The sequence below is a fragment of the Fonsecaea erecta genome (assembly GCF_001651985.1).
Source record: "Fonsecaea erecta strain CBS 125763 chromosome Unknown Scaff10, whole genome shotgun sequence".
In the NCBI taxonomy this organism is placed as follows: Eukaryota; Fungi; Ascomycota; class Eurotiomycetes; order Chaetothyriales; family Herpotrichiellaceae; genus Fonsecaea; species Fonsecaea erecta.
Genome location: NW_017387253.1, coordinates 680,614 through 699,086, shown reverse-complemented (window position 1 = coordinate 699,086; position 18,473 = coordinate 680,614). Strand labels below are relative to the sequence as shown.

General features: G+C 52.5%; 5 protein-coding genes across 5 annotated transcripts; 1 reads left to right on the top strand and 4 right to left on the bottom strand.

The window, feature by feature from the left end:
- Window positions 1-1,092: 1,092 nt before the first annotated feature.
- AYL99_09968 (hypothetical protein) lies at window positions 1,093-5,038 on the bottom strand (the record flags this gene model as incomplete). Its single annotated transcript, XM_018841474.1, has 8 exons — window positions 1,093-3,311; window positions 3,361-3,799; window positions 3,855-4,055; window positions 4,105-4,431; window positions 4,489-4,551; window positions 4,600-4,843; window positions 4,893-4,984; window positions 5,036-5,038. The coding sequence occupies 8 exons, from the start codon at window positions 5,036-5,038 to the stop codon at window positions 1,093-1,095; spliced, it is 3,588 nt and encodes a 1,195-aa protein (XP_018689183.1).
- A 365-nt stretch (window positions 5,039-5,403) lies between these two features.
- On the top strand, window positions 5,404-6,354 carry AYL99_09967 (hypothetical protein; the record flags this gene model as incomplete). The annotated part of the gene is made up of 1 exon (XM_018841473.1): window positions 5,404-6,354. One exon carries the CDS (start codon window positions 5,404-5,406, stop codon window positions 6,352-6,354), a length of 951 nt encoding a protein of 316 aa, XP_018689182.1.
- Window positions 6,355-7,212: 858 nt separating this feature from the next.
- AYL99_09966 (hypothetical protein) lies at window positions 7,213-8,590 on the bottom strand (the record flags this gene model as incomplete). The annotated part of the gene is made up of 2 exons (XM_018841472.1): window positions 7,213-8,086; window positions 8,142-8,590. 2 exons carry the CDS (start codon window positions 8,588-8,590, stop codon window positions 7,213-7,215), a joined length of 1,323 nt encoding a protein of 440 aa, XP_018689181.1.
- A 499-nt stretch (window positions 8,591-9,089) lies between these two features.
- Window positions 9,090-11,589, bottom strand: AYL99_09965 (potassium uptake protein; the record flags this gene model as incomplete). Its single annotated transcript, XM_018841471.1, has 3 exons — window positions 9,090-11,312; window positions 11,366-11,436; window positions 11,490-11,589. The coding sequence occupies 3 exons, from the start codon at window positions 11,587-11,589 to the stop codon at window positions 9,090-9,092; spliced, it is 2,394 nt and encodes a 797-aa protein (XP_018689180.1).
- A 4,596-nt stretch (window positions 11,590-16,185) lies between these two features.
- AYL99_09964 (hypothetical protein) lies at window positions 16,186-16,978 on the bottom strand (the record flags this gene model as incomplete). Its single annotated transcript, XM_018841470.1, has 2 exons — window positions 16,186-16,619; window positions 16,690-16,978. The coding sequence occupies 2 exons, from the start codon at window positions 16,976-16,978 to the stop codon at window positions 16,186-16,188; spliced, it is 723 nt and encodes a 240-aa protein (XP_018689179.1).
- Window positions 16,979-18,473: the final 1,495 nt, after the last annotated feature.

Genomic DNA, 18,473 nt, shown 5'->3' with positions numbered 1-18,473 from the left:
TTCTGGATACACTTGTCTAACTAACGTATGTACGTCCTGTCACCCGCGCGAGTCGCATTCTCGAGGAGTTGATTGTCAGTAATGCCAGCAAGGCCGACGTGGTAAAGAGCCCACAGAGCGTCAGCGTCGTTTCGCACATCCCAAACGCATTAGGGGACGGTGGGATCCTCAAGCATGGACTTGACAGTCTTGCCACGCCTTGACGCTGTAGTGAAGGTCGATTTCCCAAGTGCTAAGACGTCAATGAGTCGTATTACTCTCTCTGGGCTTATCAGAACAGTCATGACAGATATGATCCCATGTCGACTGAGATTCTTCCCTTCTAAATCCAGATACAGTGTACTGGTAGGAGGTATAGAGGAGATGAACGCCTCAAGTTCTGGTAGAGAAGAGATGAGAGTCATCATACGCGTAGAGGTGGTCATGATAGACTTCGAGATACAGTCCCTTGCAAAATTACCTTCTCCCAAAAGACAACTCGAGGCTATCTCCGCCCCACTCCAAGTTCACGTAGCTCAGATGCATTACTTTGTCCACTCTAGGTGTGATTGTTGAAACCACCAATCATAAAACGTCCTCAACACCTCAAGTTTCGACCGTCCGCGTATGGTACCACGTAATATTTAACCTATCATTCCGTAACTACGACAGGTCAACCGAGAAATCTAAGAGCAGTAACAGATCGGATTGGAACTAGACCACCAAGCGTGCGATATATATTGTAATGGGGCAGTCAGGTCACGTGCCTGTACATTGTACAGGGAGGCAGTGGTGGCTCCTGATTGGACGGATGAAGTGGAGAGCTTTTTCTTTTCTTTCAATAGTATTTTTAGACAGACAGGGACGGAGAGACAGACTGGCAATCAAGCATTTCTATCCATCTTGTTTTGGTCGTGTTGTGTTGTGTTGTACGTGGTTCTACCGCCGCAGAGAGGCATCGCCTTTGGCCATGAAGCCTCGCTCCAGTTCAATATACAATAAAAGAACATTCCATCTCGATGTAACTACAAGCACTTATATAACCATTCAGTAAGATAGATCGGATGCTGCATTGTTCAACCGTACATGTCCTCGTTCGCTTCGAAACTCAGGCTACTTCTTATTGCCTCGAGAATTCCAGAATGAAGAGTAGTCCTCCGCACACGCCCTGGTGGTAGGATGATCAGGTCCAAGGACTCGCCGATATCCAGCTATTGCTCTCTCATAGAAGATTGCAGCCTGGATAAACCGAGACCGTAACACCAGAAGGTATGCCAGGTTGTTCATGCTCGTCAGCGTATCCGGATGCTCCTCCCCGAGCACCTTCCTCCTCAGCTCTAATGTCGCTCGATGCATCTCCTCCGCCGTCGCGTACTTCCCCTGATGGCTCAGCGCGCTGGCCAGGTTATTCATACTCGTTAGCGTATCCGGATGCTTCTCCCCGAGCACCTTCCTCCTCAGCTCTAATGTCGCTCGATGCATCTCCTCCGCCGTCGCGTACTTCCCCTGATGGCTTAGCGCGCTGGCCAGGTTATTCATACTCGTTAGCGTTAAAGGATGCTCCTCCCCGAGCACGTTCTTACTCAGCTTTGATATCTCTCGATATATCTCCTCCGCCGCCGCGTACTTCCCCTGATCGCTCAGCGCGCTAGCTAGGTTATTCATACTCGTTAGCGTCTTAGGATGCTCCTCCCCGAGCACGTTCTTGCTCAGCTTTGATGTCTCTCGATGTATCTCCTCCGCCGTCGCGTACTTCCCCTGATCGCTCAGCGCGCTGGCCAGGTTATTCATACTCGTCAGCGTATCCGGATGCTCCTCCCCGAGCACCTTCTTCCTCAGCTTTAATTCTCCTCGATACATCTCCTCCGCCGTCGCGTACTTCCCCTGATCGCTCAGCGCGCTGACTAGGTTATTCATACTCGTCAGCGTTAAAGGATGCTCCTCCCCGAGCACCTTCTTGCTCAGCTTTGATATCTCTCGATATATCTCCTCCGCCGCCGCGTACTTCCCCTGATCGCTCAGCGCGCTGGCCAGGTTATTCATACTCGTTAGCGTCTTAGGATGCTCCTCCCCGAGCACCTTCTTCCTCAGCTTTAATATCTCTCGATGCATCTCCTCCGCCGCCGCGTACTTCCCCTGACCGCTCAGCGCGTTAGCCAAGTTGTTCATGCTCGTCAGCGTCGAAGGGTCTTCTAGCCCGACCGTCTCCCTTCTCGTATCGGATACTTGCCGGTAGAGGCCCTCTGCTACATCATAGCGCCCATGGTCTTGGTAGAACGATGCAAGCCGTCCCGCCACCGCACAGCTCCTCAACTCCTGTCCCACTCGTTGTCCGTCCGAGCAGAGCCGTCGGTCATTCTCGAGGCATATATTTATGTGCCCAAGGAGAATCACTCGCGCTTGTAGTGAATAGTCGACGGATCCATCGATACGCCGGACATTATCCGCCGCCATCTCAATTGCCTCAGATACAAACTCGTGAGTCGCCTCCATCCCCAATCGAACTTGCAGCCAGTCGCAGATCACCGGATGTAACGAGAAGCGTGCCCCATCGATAGACGCGCCACTAGCGATGCTGTCTAATAGAGAGAGATCGTACGCCTTTGAGATCAACCTCCAAAATAGATCTGCATTCCACTGTTCTCGATCTACCACTGGCGTCTCGTCTTCTGCGTCTGACCCGGACCCTACCGAAGCCATTGCAGGACCTTCTGGGTCGCTGTCGGAGACTCTGTCAGATTCCGACGACTGAGAGCGGTCGTTGCTGCCGGAATCTTCATGACTGAATATCCTCATCCATGCCGGCGCCGGTTGCGTCCATTCCCAGTGGTGGCGGAACAGTGACTCGTCAATCCGGTCGGGCTGGAAGAAGGCCGACACCGTTAAGAAGTGCCCAATATCGCCCCTCCGCGCCTCGTCTTCTTCCAACTGCTGAAATGACATCTCCCACGTCGTGAATGCGCTGATCGCCCGGTTATCTTCTTCTTTCCCGTCGACTTGTACCGTGCCGTATTTCCAGAATCGCCGGGGCGTATGTCGTAACACCTGTTCGCGTTGTGCCTCATACAAGCTCAAGAACTCGTCGAGCTGATCTAACGCGAGCTGCTTATATCGGATAAAGGCTGCTGCCTGATCGAGGGCGAGAGGTAACCCGCCTAGCCGTTCGACGATCTTACCATATCTCTCCCGATGAGCGTCCACCTCAGACGTTGGATAGTCGTGTAAGAGGAGTTCTGTCCCTTCCTGGTTCGTCATGGGCGGTACTATTACGACTCGTCCGAGTCCTTCCAGTCCTTTACTGCGACTGGTGATAAGAATATCGCCCATGCTATCTGCGTTGCATAAGTTAGCTAGTTTCGTAAGGATAAGAAGGTAACTAACGAGATGGGATAAAGTGCTCAATGCTCGTAAAGTGATCCGGGTCGTCATAGTTATCCAACACCATGAGCCACCGCTGGCTCCGTCGCGCCAGCGCCTGGACGACCAGTCGGATTTTGGTTCGAGTGTCGTCGATCCCCGTCAGCGGCTGTCTAATCTCTGCCGCCACTCGTTCTATCGACTGTACCGCTATCGTCTCCGAACTCGCATTGATCCAGAACATCTCCGCATAAGTGGACCGCCGTTGTCGACAATACTCCAGCGCAATCTGACTCTTCCCTTGTCCGCCCATCGCCTGGAGGATAAGTACACGATATTCGTCCGCGATATCGTCCGTAAAGTATTCCTGAAGTCGTTTCAGCTGCTTTTGGCGACCTCGGAAATATTTGACTCGCCGCCGGCTTGCCTGTTCATACGTCGTTTCCAAAGGCACGGATATAACCTTCAACACAGAATGGGCTTTAGTTATTCTACTACCTGACTCTCCATACACTTACAGGTGGGACCTGCATCGACGGCACCGATAGTTGCTGTCGAGCATGTTTCGCCATCTTTTTGATCACTTCTACCACGACTAAATAATCCTCTTCCGTCGGTCGTCCAAACTTGTTCATGTTGAAATGCGTCCGCGCGAGCGAGTGTTTCGACACTCGGTCTGACACGTCGAAACACCCAGATCGTTCATCGACTGCAAACGCCTCCACAATATCAGTATGAGTCGATTATACTATTATATACTCATCTTACCTTTCGTCTCTGCTTCCCAACGATTGCTCCAATCTCGCTCGCTTTGAGTTCGAAGAAACAGGCGATTCGCGCACCAGGCATGTTCGCCCACACCCTCTTCTGAAAATCATCCACCAGGTCTTGCAGCAGCTCGTTGCCTGGGTCGAGGATGTGGAGAGGCTCCGCCTCGATATCTTCAGCTGCATATTCTCGTGCCGCCGCCTGCACCATTTCGCTCTGACTCATCCCGTCCGCCCCGCGGAACGGCGTGCCGAAAAAGACCAGCCCTCGGACCGCATCGAACACGCCGGGCCAGTCGTCTCGGTCGTGGTACGTATTGCAAACAGCCTATGCTCCTCGTCAGTCCACCCTTACACTAGTATCAGTGGAGGTCGGCAAACTAACCTTGAGCACCACTAACCCTCCAAAGCTGTGGGCAATCAATATCAACGGTCGATCAATGCAATCCTTCTCTTGTTAGCGCCACATCTCCCCTATGCACGCATCGGTTTTCACCTTTCGCTCTCGTCTCAAGGCAGTTAGAAACCGCTCCGCAGTCGTTCGAGCCGACTGCTTGATCGCCTCTACTCCAAACCAGCCCGATTTGTAACCGTACCGCATGATACGTGCCTGCGGCACCTCCACTGGAAGCATGTCCTCCTCTTCGAGCCAGTTGACCCAGCGCACCTCATCGCCATCGCGGCGTTTCTGGGTCCAGGTGTCGTCCGGGTGCGCGCCGAGGCCGTGGAGGGCGACAATGCTGTAGTGTGTTAGAGAGCTGAACCAGTCACATTAGGCGTTACACTCACTCGATGATCTTCTCTCCATTCTCGGCATCCGGGCTCAACGTCGGCTCCCGCAGCACTTTCAACCCCGTGTCGTCGTCAGTGGTCGGTCGCACCTGAGGCTGAAGTCAGTGACTCGACTGGAGCAGGCAGAAGATGGAAAGCACCATAATCAGTTCACTACCTGTGAGGCTTATACTGAATAAGACAAGGTGGCTTTGGTCCACAATATAACAGTAGGCATACTACACAGTGTGCTCTGTTGATGGACGACATATCCGACGTGGCCTTGCTGGGCGGCAACTTCGTGGCAATCTATTAGGCTGAATACAAGAACTTCCCTGCGTCCAGCCAACTGTCACAGCCACGATGGTTTTCTCAAAGAGGAAAAGCCGATTCAACGAACAGCTCAGCCCCTCCTTCTTATCTACTCGCTGGGGTCTGAACATTTCATTACAGCGCACATGATCATTGAGTATTCAGGAACTATCGTTACATACAGTGGTCGACACTTAACTCGCATAGACAAACTACAATGCCAGCATATCCCCGAGCATCTCCATTTTCGCAACCTCACCAACTTTGTCCCGACCTTGACGGATCCGGCTCCCCAGCGGCGACCCAGCATCTTCCTGGTCATCCAACTATATCCCTATCTGATTCTGACGCGCTTTCCAGATTTCTCCGCCAGGAACTCTGGGCCGCGGATCTCGAGGCCGTCGCATCGAGGTTATGGATCTTAACCACGCCCTCCAGCGCCAGTATCCATGCTCTCCATCAACAAAAGGTCCTCGGACGGGAGATCATTGTGACCGAAGATCCGCGCCTGCACTTGGTGTGGATTAACAATCGTATTTTCATTAAGCCGCTACCCCCTTATCTTTTGTCGTACTCGTTTTGGATGAGTACGTTTCCACAGTCGCCATTACTTACACAGCAATGGCACGTTCGGCGTGCAGCGATTGGTTTCCTGCGGACGTATCGCTATCTCATCCAGCACGAGTCTGATCTATTGATTGCGCAGCAAGAGCATCTACGACTAGTCCCCGTTAAGCTCAACTGGACCGATATGTCTACTTTCTTAGCCGACCTTGAAACTGTTGAAGATGGCGATGCTTCTGCTCGGTATCGATATGGAGAACTTCGTCTTTCTCGACTTAACCTCTACGCCCCCTTTTTGTTCGGTCGACTCGCCTACGAACATATTCCCATGCAATATGGAGAGTACTTTGCACGCCTTTACGGGCCGATCTTGTTTATCTTTGCCATGGTGACGACGATTCTGAATGGAATGCAGGTGGCTCTCGCTGCCGATCCTGGGCGGCAATTCTCCAACTACTTTCTATGGAAGATATTCTACTGGTTTGGTATCAGTACATTACTCATCACAGTTACTGTCGGATCTTCTTTGATGGCGCTTTGGTTCGGAATGATTGCGAATGAGTGGAAGTTCACGCTGAGAAACCGACATAGGGCTAAGGGATAATGTATGGGCACATGTGTATATGTGTTTAGAAGCAGAATTGTCCTGGAAAGAACGTGCCAGCCCATTGTGCTAACAGGTTCAGTATCATTTGATACGGCAATCGGAAATAATTTCAATGTAGTTTGATATGGGTACAGTAGTGCGGTATTCGACATTGCGGAATCATGATCAGTACTCCGGCTGATCAGACCTTGCCTTTTCGCGGTTGCGGCTGATGTATCCGTCCACACTCCCGACGACCCTCCGCAGCAAAATGTGGAGTTAGCCATACATGTATTGAACTGGGGCGAGGCTTCATAGCCAAAGGCGATGCCTCTCTGCGGCGGTATGGATAGGTACAACTCACACACAACACCACAAAATAAGATGGATGGAATGCTTGATTATCTGTGCTGTCCTTGTGCACCAATGCCTATGTAAAACACCATTGAAAGAAAAGAAAAGAGACTCTCCACTTCATCCGACTAATCAGGAGCCACCATTGCCTCCCCCACTACTTGCGCATCCACTCAGTGACCTTTTCCTTTTTTTGTCCCTGCTTTCCACGTCCCTCGTCGTCCCCACATGGCTGCTGGTATAGCTGAATACGAGTACGCCGCTTGATCTGCTGATTGAAGGAGTTACGATATCAAAAGGTACGGTGTGTACGAGTATTCCTCGACGCCACCACGGCGTAGGAAGACTCCATGCATGAGAATTTCCAGGCACGACGCTAAGCTGGTCATCCATGGTGCTTTTCGAAATCCTTTTGCGACCCATCAATCCAGCCTGGGAATGGAGCAACGTTTCCCCCGACCATCTTTGGTAGGAAACCGGCGAAACGAAGCTGGCAATGCCAAATGTCGCCCGGGGAGGAAGCTACGGAGTGTGACGAAGAGAAGAACCACCAGCAGTCATTTTCCGCAGCAAAAATCTGGGCTGCCGGCCCAACAGATCCAGTTCCTTGTACACGGCCAGCGGTTTCTCGTCCTTGCCGATGTAACGTTCCCGATCACCGCACACCACGACCAGCCTATAATCCCGCCAGTCACCCTGGACCTTGTAGAACTTCATCACATCCGGGAGTATCTCCCGGCAGCGGTCTTCCAGGCCGATGCGCAAGATGGGGAATATCTGGAGCGGAGGTGGCTTGGTCGAAACGTTCGTCGTCTGTTCGGTCGCGTTTGCTGGGGCGCTATGCTGCTCAGCGCCTGATGTCGATCTCATTGGGAATAGCGAATTTGCAGGCTTTTCATTAGGAGAAGGATCGATGAGGGCCACACCTCGAACATTTATTTTGGGGACTGCTGTGTTGATGGACAACAGGTCGTTGTCTTGATGTTCATTCACGTTCTTTAAGAGAGTCCCAGTGTCCTGCTCTGAAGAAGCCAGAGGGTCACATTGATCGGTCCAGTGGCGAAGGAGTTCGTCTGTCTGCAGCACCGAAAGCCGGTTTTCGTCCAGTGTCGAGAGCCCGGCGCTCCGTAGGCTGGCTGCAAGGCTGAGACGATCGATGTTATCTCCGACGATAACTGAAACTCGCTTCTCCCGTTCGAAGTTGAGCGACGGGGCATCGAATGCCGCCCATGAGTTATGGTCAGGCGAGCTTTCAAGCTTTAGTAGAGCCTCATCGCGGATCACCTCGTCCTCGACCGTGACGAGACGCTCCTTGGCCGCCTGCTGTGCCAGAAACAGGGAGTGCGCCATCAGCCGGTCCTGGACGTCTTCATCGTCTTCCGGGTCCAGAGACAGCCTAGATATAGTATCAACTGGGATTCACGTCTTGATCATCAAGGCCATGTCTTTACCTTCTGCTCGCAATTTTCTGAGCGAGCATCAGCGTCGTCAGCATCAAATGCAGCGTGGCCGAGCAGGTCTTCAACTGCTCATGCACAAGGAGGACTCTCTTTTCCTTGAAGAACCACCTCACCCGCGCCAGAAGATCGAGTTTCGCCTCGCCCTTTCGGAGACTGTCAACGGTGGTCTGCAGGTTCGTGAAGATGACGCGACACCGCTCGACGATGTCCTCGGCGGTCTGCACGGCCGACATGGACAGCCGAAATGCTCTGGCTCGAGTCAACGTGGTCTGCACGTGCTTGAGTACAGAGCAAAATAGGCTGATATCGGTCGAGAGGTCCTTGATATCTCTGGAAGCGGACCCTAGGACGCTGGCGAATTCATAGAGACCCTTGGAGAGCGCGAGCCCTGCGCCAATGATGTTGGCAAGGCTGGCGACGAGGCCAAGCGCCTCTGCCATCTCGTCACAGGGGTAAGTCGCTATCGCACAGAATAGAAATATCGAGCAGCTCTTTGAGGTGGCAGCAGAGATAGACTACATGTCCTTACCAAAGGGTTGTTAGAGACAGATTCGAACACACTCCCAGTTTCAGGGGGTTCACGAAAATCCCGCGAACATTTAGGCTAGTCTGCTGCGCCTCCACAAAAGCGGAGAGGCGTTTTCAGCCTGACGAGGCTGAGACCCGGCTTTCTCAGGAGAGTCGTCCTAGGTGAGTTGCGACGAGCACCATTGGCGAATTGTAGAATTGTGACAGTCTAGTTTGTCCTCGCAATGTATAAATAACTAGAGCCTGATGTTGTAGTGTCTAACTTGTAGTCGGTCAGAGAAAAACACCTGATTCAGCGAAAAAAGTGATTGAAATCGGCGAATGCATTGTGCTTGTCGATTTCTATGACCTTCACGCCAACTCCCCTCGAATGAGAAATCTTCCCCATTCTCTCCCATGATATCAAATATATCAAATCTCCTTGATGAATCCCACCTCGACGAGCTTGTCCACGGGGATATTCAGCGCCTGGACTTTCGTGCGCGTGTTCTCCCGGACCCACAGGAACGCTTCCAGCACGGCTCTCCGGACGATATTCGTGCGGGCCTTGACGCGCAGCTGCTCCTTGCCCACGATGTAGACGACCTGCTTCGAAAACGCGTGCTGGAGCTCGGACAGGCGCTCCGTCAGCGCCGACTGCTCGAGCGAGGTGCTCTCCGAGTTCAGCGCCTTTTCTCCAAGCACGACCTGCTTCGCGCCGTTGCCGTGCATCTTGTAAGGACCAGCATGCGAAGCCTCGTTGTCGCCGATTCCTTCGTGGGCTAGGAAGTCCCGCACCTGGTCGTGCAGCAGCAGTCCCAGGTTCTGGCTGACGACCTCGTCGTTGTACCCGTGACGAATGATGACGCGGTAGCAGTTTGGCATCGGTCTCTTGCCGTTGCCTCCATCGCCCATGAAGCACCGGATGATCTGGTACCGTTCTTCCGCCGGCAGCGTGGGGATTTCCAAGGGGCGCAGGTGGAAGAAGATGATCACGTCGGGCGCGGCGTGGAACTTCTGGAGGAAGTGGATGAATGCCGTGGGAGTCGTGGATGCGGCGCCGGACTTGTCGAAGAACACGCCGATGCCGTTGATGCGCGTGATTTCTTCGTCGCCAAAGGCGGGACTGAGGCGGAGCTTGCGGCTGTATTCGCTCGTACTCTCCGCCGGTCTGAAGATGTCGGACGTGGGCACCCGTTCGAACCCTTCTGCTTTCCACTGTTCCTCCTTTCCGAACCGCCACAGGACAAAGAAGCATACGAGGATGACGGAGAGGGCCAAAGTGAACCAGGCGCCGTTGGGCACTTTGGTCAGAGCGGAAGACAGGAATATGCCGTCCCAAAGCGCAAATATGAGCCACACCGGCGCAACGACATACAATGGATACCGCCAGACGATCAATGCCACCACGGCGACCATGTTGGTGGTGAGGAATGTGACGAGAATCACACAAACTCCGTACGCATGACCCAGATTGGTGGTGTTGGTGTAGACACCGGTGATGATGACGGTTCCAATCATCAGCAGCCAGTTCGCGATGGGCATATAGATCTGGCCGTAGAAGATCTTGGACACGTGCACCACCTTGAGCTGCGGGAAATAGGACAACTTCATGATCTGAGTCAACAGCTGAAACGTCGCCGTGATCGTGGCCTGGCTTGCGACAATCGCCGCAAGGATTGCGATGATGAGTGACGGCCAGATGCACCCTGGAGGCACAGTCTTAAAGAAGGGGTTGTTGTACGCATCGGGGATATCGGCCAGATATGCTGCTTGTCCAATATAGCCCAAGAGAAGACAAGGATAGGTGAAGTAGAGCCAAGACAGTCGGACGGCGGGTGCACTGAACGCTCCAAGGTCGGCGTAGAGAGTCTCGCACCCAGTGAAGGCTAGAAGGATTCCTCCGAGGTTGATCCATCCTTCTCGTCCATTTCTGACAAGGTAGTGCCCAGCAAAATAGGGAGAGAAAGCCTTGAGGACAGAGGCATCGTGCTTGGCCAGGTTGTAAATCCCAAAGACGGCGTTGAAAAGCAGCCAGATGATAACGATGGGCGCAAATGTACTCGCGAGCTTGGTGATTCCGAATGGCTGGAGCAGGAAGAGGACGATGAGGATGGCACAAGAAGATCCAATCACGGTGGCCTGGCTGATGTTCGAAGCCACGACTTCGATGCCCTGGATCGCACCAAGGACAGACTGTGCCGGGGTCAGCACACCGTCAGACATGACGAGCGCCACACCAAACACGCCCAGGACTTTGAGGATCCATTGAACCGTCGGAGAGCGTTCCATGAGACTACGCGCCGTCCGTGCGGGCTTGCGAAGGTCTCCGGTGATGTGCCGCTCCATCCTGACCATTTGCGCCTCACGGGGATGGCGACGGACAATGTTGGCGTATCGCGTCAACAGGGAGAACAGGGCAAAAGTGCCACCCTCTCCTTCGTCGTCGGCTCGGAGGACGATAAAGCAGTACTTGATGGTGACCATGATCGTGAGGGCCCAGATGATCCAGGAGCAGGCGCCAATCAAGTCTTCGCGGCTCGGGGGGGAGGAGAAGGTCGACGAGTACACGTACAACGGACTGGTGCCGATGTCGCCATATATCACGCCGATGGACTGATAGGCAAGCCACATGAGCTTCCATCCATGGAAGACCTGTGGAGATCAGCATTGTCGCAAACCCTGGGACCTCAATGGAGTTGCCATACCTGTCTTCTTTTGATGTCTCGTGAATCGACGCTGCCGGTCTCGGAGTCAACGCTGATGTCCTTATGGATTCCTTTGCCTTGTCCACACGGCGAACAGCAGCCACACCCATGGCTGAAGCCTCACGGCTCCTGAGAGTATACACTCCTCCGCCGTCACCGCCAACGAGGCCTTGCGAGTGGGCAGAGTCCACCGCCTCTGGCGGCTGGTTGCCAGAATCGTTCATGGCAAGAAGGTCAGTTGTACGAGAAGGAGTTTCGAGATTGGGTGCACGCTGGGGCAACGGATTCCCGAGGCGAATATCTCTCTCATCGACGAGCGCAAACAATGGAAGAGAGGAAGCGAGCCCAGAGGTAGAACTTGACCTGGGCACCTTGAAAGATATACCTGTCAAAGGATCGGGCGAGCGGTCGTCTGCGACCCACGTTCACGAGGTAAGAAGCGAGCATTGCCACGCTCTGGTAGCGATTTTATGCACTCCACCCTGACAAGGCAGGGATACCGAATGGAAAATTTCCTCGACGAGTAAGTTGAGGGGACGGTCCATCAGAAAAATGATAGGCTGGGGCTACCGTATCAATGCCGACGCGATTAAATGTGTCACGGCTGGCTGAAGATGATTAGAACCCTGAGAAATCGCGTTGAGAGGCAGGAAAGGTGGCGTGTATGCCGTTCCTGGCATCCCATTCCCGTGGAGAGCCCTCGCTTCCAGACAACAATGGGGTAGATAACGAGGATGAAAACAGCGGCTGACAGGTTCGTGGGATGCAGAGGCAAAATGCCTCATACCAATTTTAGCAAGCCCCCTTTCTCCTCCCCTGTACTTGGTGGGATGGGCACTACATAGGCAAAGGTTCATCCAGCCACCGTGTGGATCGATCCAGTTGCTCTCTCAGGTGTGGTTCAGCCTTTGTAGCTACAATATCCTAGTCCTGCCAATCTGGAAGCATCTGCAAGAGGAGCAGAATAATTCAATCATGGTATACGAAAGCACTTGCAGGGTACCTTTTTGAGGCCAGACATATCAGGGCCCTCCTCCAACTTTTCTCCTGCATGCAGAGCAAGTGAGCTGCTAGTAGCCTTCAGCTCGCATTCAGACTGCTACTTTCGAACATCTGATGGTGAAAGCGATACTACAGCCAAAAGTCCTTGGTTCACACAGCACAACCGGAAGTGTCTGAATTATGTATTGCTGCCTCTCCTGTCACTCATAGACGATCACCTCTCCAAGAGCTTCGTCTTCGAAGGAGGTGAAATTTGCGAGCTCATCAGGTTTCTAGCCATGATTTACATGGGATTTTGCATAGACCTCTGGAAGCTAAAGGACTGGTCGTTCGTGTCGAGATTGTCCTCAATCCGACCCAGCTACAGGTCACAACCCAGAATGTTAGCATCATGTATTTCAACATACAAATTGTGTTTTCTAAATCTCTGGATATAAAGTGCGCACATACCAGATGATTCCTGATTATGTCCCGCTGAAGACTGGGGGTTATAGAACAATGCAGCCTGGGTGATACCCGTGGTCGCAATGCTTTTGAGGATCTATCAGGTATCACCCCCCTCGAAAGGCTGCTATATCTCGACGAAGGGACTCGGTCGTGTCTTGTCTGAAATACGCCTGGACTGGGGTGATAATGTGCGGCCTCATTGCCATGGTACTGTTTAAATCCCCTCTATTTGTCTCAATGGCCAGCCTGCGCCCTTCGATATCGCAGCTCTGCAGTCTGGAATTTGTGCTTCTGAGTTTCTCGGACAACCCAACGTGATACTCTGTCAAAGGCAGCAGTGGCGTTGTGCGTGCTTGGATATGTGGTCGCTGGTATATCTCACCGTACATCATCCGTGTCGGCGGTTTAGTAGACGTTTTCAAGCAGACTGTAAGGACGATGGCAGCTATCGCAATTACGATGAGGAGAGACACGACGACAATAGTCCTGCTTCCCTTCAATTTCGGGGCAGGGGATGTGGATTGATCATTTGCCATGTCACTGACAGCTCTGGATGCGGACAGACGAGCAGGAGCAGGCTATGAATGAATTGTAGTGGTTCGTGGATCAGTTCCGAGGTGAGTGCATCCATCTCTCGTTAAAGACATGACACTGACTCTGACGATAGAGGTCGTTGGCGACCCTCAAACACCTTAACCCCCTTCCGCAAGGGTCAGTGTTTGCATAAATCCCTCATACAGAAGCGTCAAGTCGTGGGGTCATTCTCCATTTGCCTGCTGAAGGTCCAGACTGGCTGCAGGCATAGGAACGATCTCAGGATTAGGTTCCACTCAAGCTCTTGCAAGTGCTTTTCCAATACTATCCTGCATGGAGTATCCACAGACGACCCACAGAATATCTGCAATGGCCCTAAAAGGGTAAGAAGCAGGAAACACTGCGGGCAGTCTAGGCCAATAATAGAGCTTACGGTTAGACGGAACAGAAATGGCAGAATGCCAAGATTAATAATAGGGAAGGGACCAATGGTGGAAGAAGGCTCGAGGGGCGCTCGCTCCCCCCTCCTTGTTCTGGCTTGAGACTGGGCCATGTCAGCATCAGTATTTCTGCAGCTGGGCTCCAAAAGCCCAATTTAGGCGAGACGACGTATTGCTCTATTCGTTGATCGGCTGGTCTCCTGGCCGGCCTCCTGTTTGCCTTGCTCCGTGTCATGCGGAAGATCAACTACGCAAGGTCATGACCATGCATGAGACACTTTTTCAGCTGACCTACGGAGTTGCGCTACGACAAATTCTCGCGTAGGACCTTGAGACGAACGTGAAATATGACAGCAAGAGCATCCGTGAGAGCCCAAGGTCTTCCCCAGGGGTTCCATTGTGGCGCTGGCTGAGACCACCAGCTCGCAAAACGGTGGCGGAGATAGTCGTCCGCTCGTCCAGGGACCACCCAAAGCGCCAGGACGTCAGGAAAATGTCCGCACACAACCGAGACAGTGAGACGGGCATGTATATCCAGTTTGCCAGGTCCGCTTCTACTCCCCGTGGCTGCGTTGTTGGATAAACTTCAGTAAGTACGACTATCCGCGGATCCTGAGGGCTGCCAATGGGGTAAATCTGCCTGTACGACAACTATACTGCCACAGCGACGACGCCGGGAACTGCTATTCAACCCCGAAAGCACGATGGAGAACGCTCTCCAACAACACAACCGACAAGAGTCCGAAGAAGCGGCTGGACGCGAATCCATATGATTCAATTGTCATCGTGCTGGATCAAGAGAGAGTCTCAGCAGCCAATAAAGAACACAGGAAAGTATCACGAGCAAAAATAAGACCCAAAACCTGGCAGAAGAAAAGGCAAGAATGACTTGGAGAGACACAGAGGTAGAGAGAGCCTGCCCAGGTATATATATATTTACTAAGACTCTTGTATATATATCTTCACGCGTTGACCATCACTGCTTTTTCAAACTCAGATATATCTGTCTTGGACACCTGAGATACTAGGAGGGTTCGAGCCGTTCACCAACAGACAACCAGAACATTGTCACCAGCAGCAAGATACATGTGTCAGGATGTATCAACATGTACCTTAGTAGTGGTTCAACACTACGTACACCCTGCCGAAGGAGGCGTTGCCATCAATCAGCCCGCCGTTCTCAGTGAGCTCTTCAATGCACCCTTGAGTACTGACCTCCTTTACTTACTTATCCTCGAAACATCCGCCTGTCCGAGGTCAGGCCTCCTGGGGGATCCATGAATCTGGCGGCACCCACTACACCATCAGGCTCCGTTGATAAGGATATGCCCGCCGACAATATGGCCAATCTTGATCAACCGAAGGACAGTCCCCCAGCTGACTCTTTTCACGGCGCTCTTCCTACGCATCCAAAGCCCAACAGCTTCCAGGGAACGGCCGTCTCAGATGAGTCTGATGTCTGAATAGTCTTAACTATCAGCTAGAAAAGAGCACCGAGACAATCACCCTGTCCCGCGCTGAGGTCGAACGAGTCCGCTCTCTTCTTACTACGGTTATCACACGTCGAGACTCTGTCCTTGAAAGCGATGGCTAAAGAAGCTCGCGAAGTTAATCCTAACATTACTGAAGATATCGCCTGATTTGCCCTGGAACAGTACGCCCGTCGCAACCGGACTTCTCATACCGACATGGGTGAAACCAAAGCGGAGAACAATAAGAAATTATTGGCACACAAGGTCTCCCAAGATATAGTGTCCTTTGCCGCAGGCGACTTCCGGCAACCTAAATGGCCCATTGTCACTGGCCTCGACCGCAGTGGACGTCGGCTCGGTTGTCGTTCTCACCGGCTGAGGAACTATCATAGGTATTAGAGTCGGTCTGGCAACCGTTGGACACATCGTCGGGGGTCGGTTTGACAACTGTGTCGGACTCTGGCAGCGGTCACCTGAGAAGAGAATGTGGTTGTGCCCCGGGTGCTACTATGCGTGTATGGCCTATAGTGTGGCGCAGAATCATTACATTACCTAGTACATAAGTAAAGTAAATTCTATATTTTCCTCGTGTTCATTTCTAAGATGTTTCCTGGGCGTTCAGAAGGATAAACGAGGTTTCGAATTGGGAAAGGTGCTGAAGTGCTTACAGCCGGACGCAGCTAGGCAACTTTGGGAACTTTTCGTGCTGCGTTTTAAGTAACAGGTTAATCACCAACTACTTCGCCTCTAGGCAAATCTGATTCTCTAGGAATGATAACTGACTAGTAGAATGCTACTTATCTGAATAAAAGGATACGAGTCTTAATGGAATCCTGCCATCACAGCCTGTCCAAACCCTGCTGAGCAGTAAAGTAGTGGAGCCGTGAAACTGAGCCCTAGTCATGTATGTAGCTTTCCTTTCTTCTCACCCTCCAGAAAACCACACCTGATTCCTCACGCGACGCAGCCCGGATTCCACCAGCAGCTTGGTGTACTGCTTGTGCGCCCAAACAAGAGGATCCGGAACGACCTTGGCACCAGACGATGCGTCGAACCCTGTACCGGCGAAGAAGACGGATTTGAACTTGAAATCGACGTAGCCGTTGTCGAAGTCCGGCACTGCCTGGATCTCGAGTAGCCCATCCATGTCGCGGGGCGTCTCGGGCTGGTTGCGTGGCGACTGCCCTCCACGCAGGATGATCGACTGCGGCGTCTTGTTTAGCACGACCAGGTGGTCAGTGAATGCCGTGCCGGTGTCGTACTTGCTCTGCAGCAACGACTGCTTCGTCCATAGCTGCGATTGCGTCTCGGGCAGCGCGCCGTAGCGCTGGCGCAGGTACCATCGCTGGAACGCGTAGCCTGGAGGCGAGTGATGCGATTAGCTTGTGCTCTTCTCCTCTCTTGTTTGATGGTGGGCGGCACCACGTACCAAATCCACCCCAGATGCCCTGGTTGAAAGATTCAATCATGGCCGTCCCACCTCTGCGCGCATCTTCCACCAGCTCCGGCCGTATTTGGCTCAATGGATACCGTCTCACGCAGACATCACGCATTTCCGCTTTCGGTGCCGGTGTCGGATTGTACTTGGCAAACCAAGCGTTGCGGAACAGTTCGTCGGTGGTAGGGAGATCTTCTATGTTGCAGTTCCTCGTCCACAGAAAGAACGCCGGGACCGTCGTCAGGGCGCCCGCACCTGCCGTGAGGACGGATCGAAACATGACGCCGAATCTGTCCCGAGTACTGTCAGCATTTGAAACATGAGTGAAACTTGATTGGAGAAGGGAACCTACAAGAGTTATTGCTAGCAGTAGTGAGTTTTGGGAAGGTCTCAGGGCATCGGAGCATGCGACGTAGATCGCGAGCTGTATCCGTCAGAGGTTGAGGACCATGGATTGTTGTCGCTTCGTGAGAGTACAAAGACCAGCAGGTGTTTGGTTTATACAGTTACATAGAGAAGGACCCGCACAGAGGGCTGTTTGTTGCCATAGCTCCTTCCGGCCGGTATCTGACGGTACTACTAGTAGTTGGTTGACACGAAGACCAAGAAGATGTCCATGGCTCCTACATTGCCAACACCGCCATCTCGGGCTGAGAGATTGGAGGGGATTAGAAAGAGCATCTCGGGAGCCTCGGGGTGATTCTCTTCGCTCCGAGACTGGCACGAAGCTTCTTTCTCTAGCATTGAAAGCACGGGAAATGCCAGTACTAGTACTTACTATACTGCTCGATGTTCTCCAACTCCTTTATTAAAGAAAATGATTCCCAACCCGAATCGCGGCCCCTTGCATCTTGCAGTTTCTCAGACCCTAATCCCGAGTGTCGGGAGGAAAGAAGAAGGAAAACAGCACGTCTTGTAGATTATTTCAGAACTTGCCCGAATTGCACAACGCACTCATAGTGGGAGAAGCTCACCCGCAAACATATCCCCGTGGGTAGACCCCAGTCGTGTAAGACATTAGCGGGTAACGACAAAGGACCAGGCCGGGGAGGGAGGGCGGCCTAATTACTTGCGGCTCAAAGGAACAGATGTGCGAGGTCATATATGTGGGATGTAATCCAGCAAGAACCTGAAATCTTCCAGTGAGCATTGCTCTAATAGAGAATTGCACCGAAGACAGATCGAAGATGTACCGATGTTATACTTGCCTTATAAAGGGTGTCGCCAGTCCCTGCATTAGCTAGCATGGTATGCGTGGCGCGTGGCACGTTGCGGAGGCCCCAGAAGCAGTCCGGGATGTGGGGCGTTGAGATGGCTTCAGACATCTCGATATATCTAGGACTAGAAGATTTGGTCTACTGCCCGGGAATTTTGCATCTGTTCTCCAAATTTCCACATTGACTGCTGTCATAACCGAGGCTATCGGTTGTTAAACATAATGATATTCAGATAAGTAATTAGTACATATGTAGTGGTTTGGACAGGCACGCATGCCCTTGAACCCTAGGTGGCACTGTGTAGTGATTGCGCCCTCCATCAATAATCCCTTCGCTGACTTTGGGAGTAACAGTCTCCAAACCCAAATGTACCTCGAACGAGACCTACCCACCCGTTCGAATGCGGCTCTCATCGCCTTTGAATTCATCGTCTTAGGTCCTGCCTGCTCTGTGATTGACGGTGGGGCGCTTGTCAAGCTTGGGGCCAGAAGTGACCGTTGCGAATGCCTTGTTGAAGAACATGGCGGCCGTGGCCACCGACGAGCCTTTGAAGACATT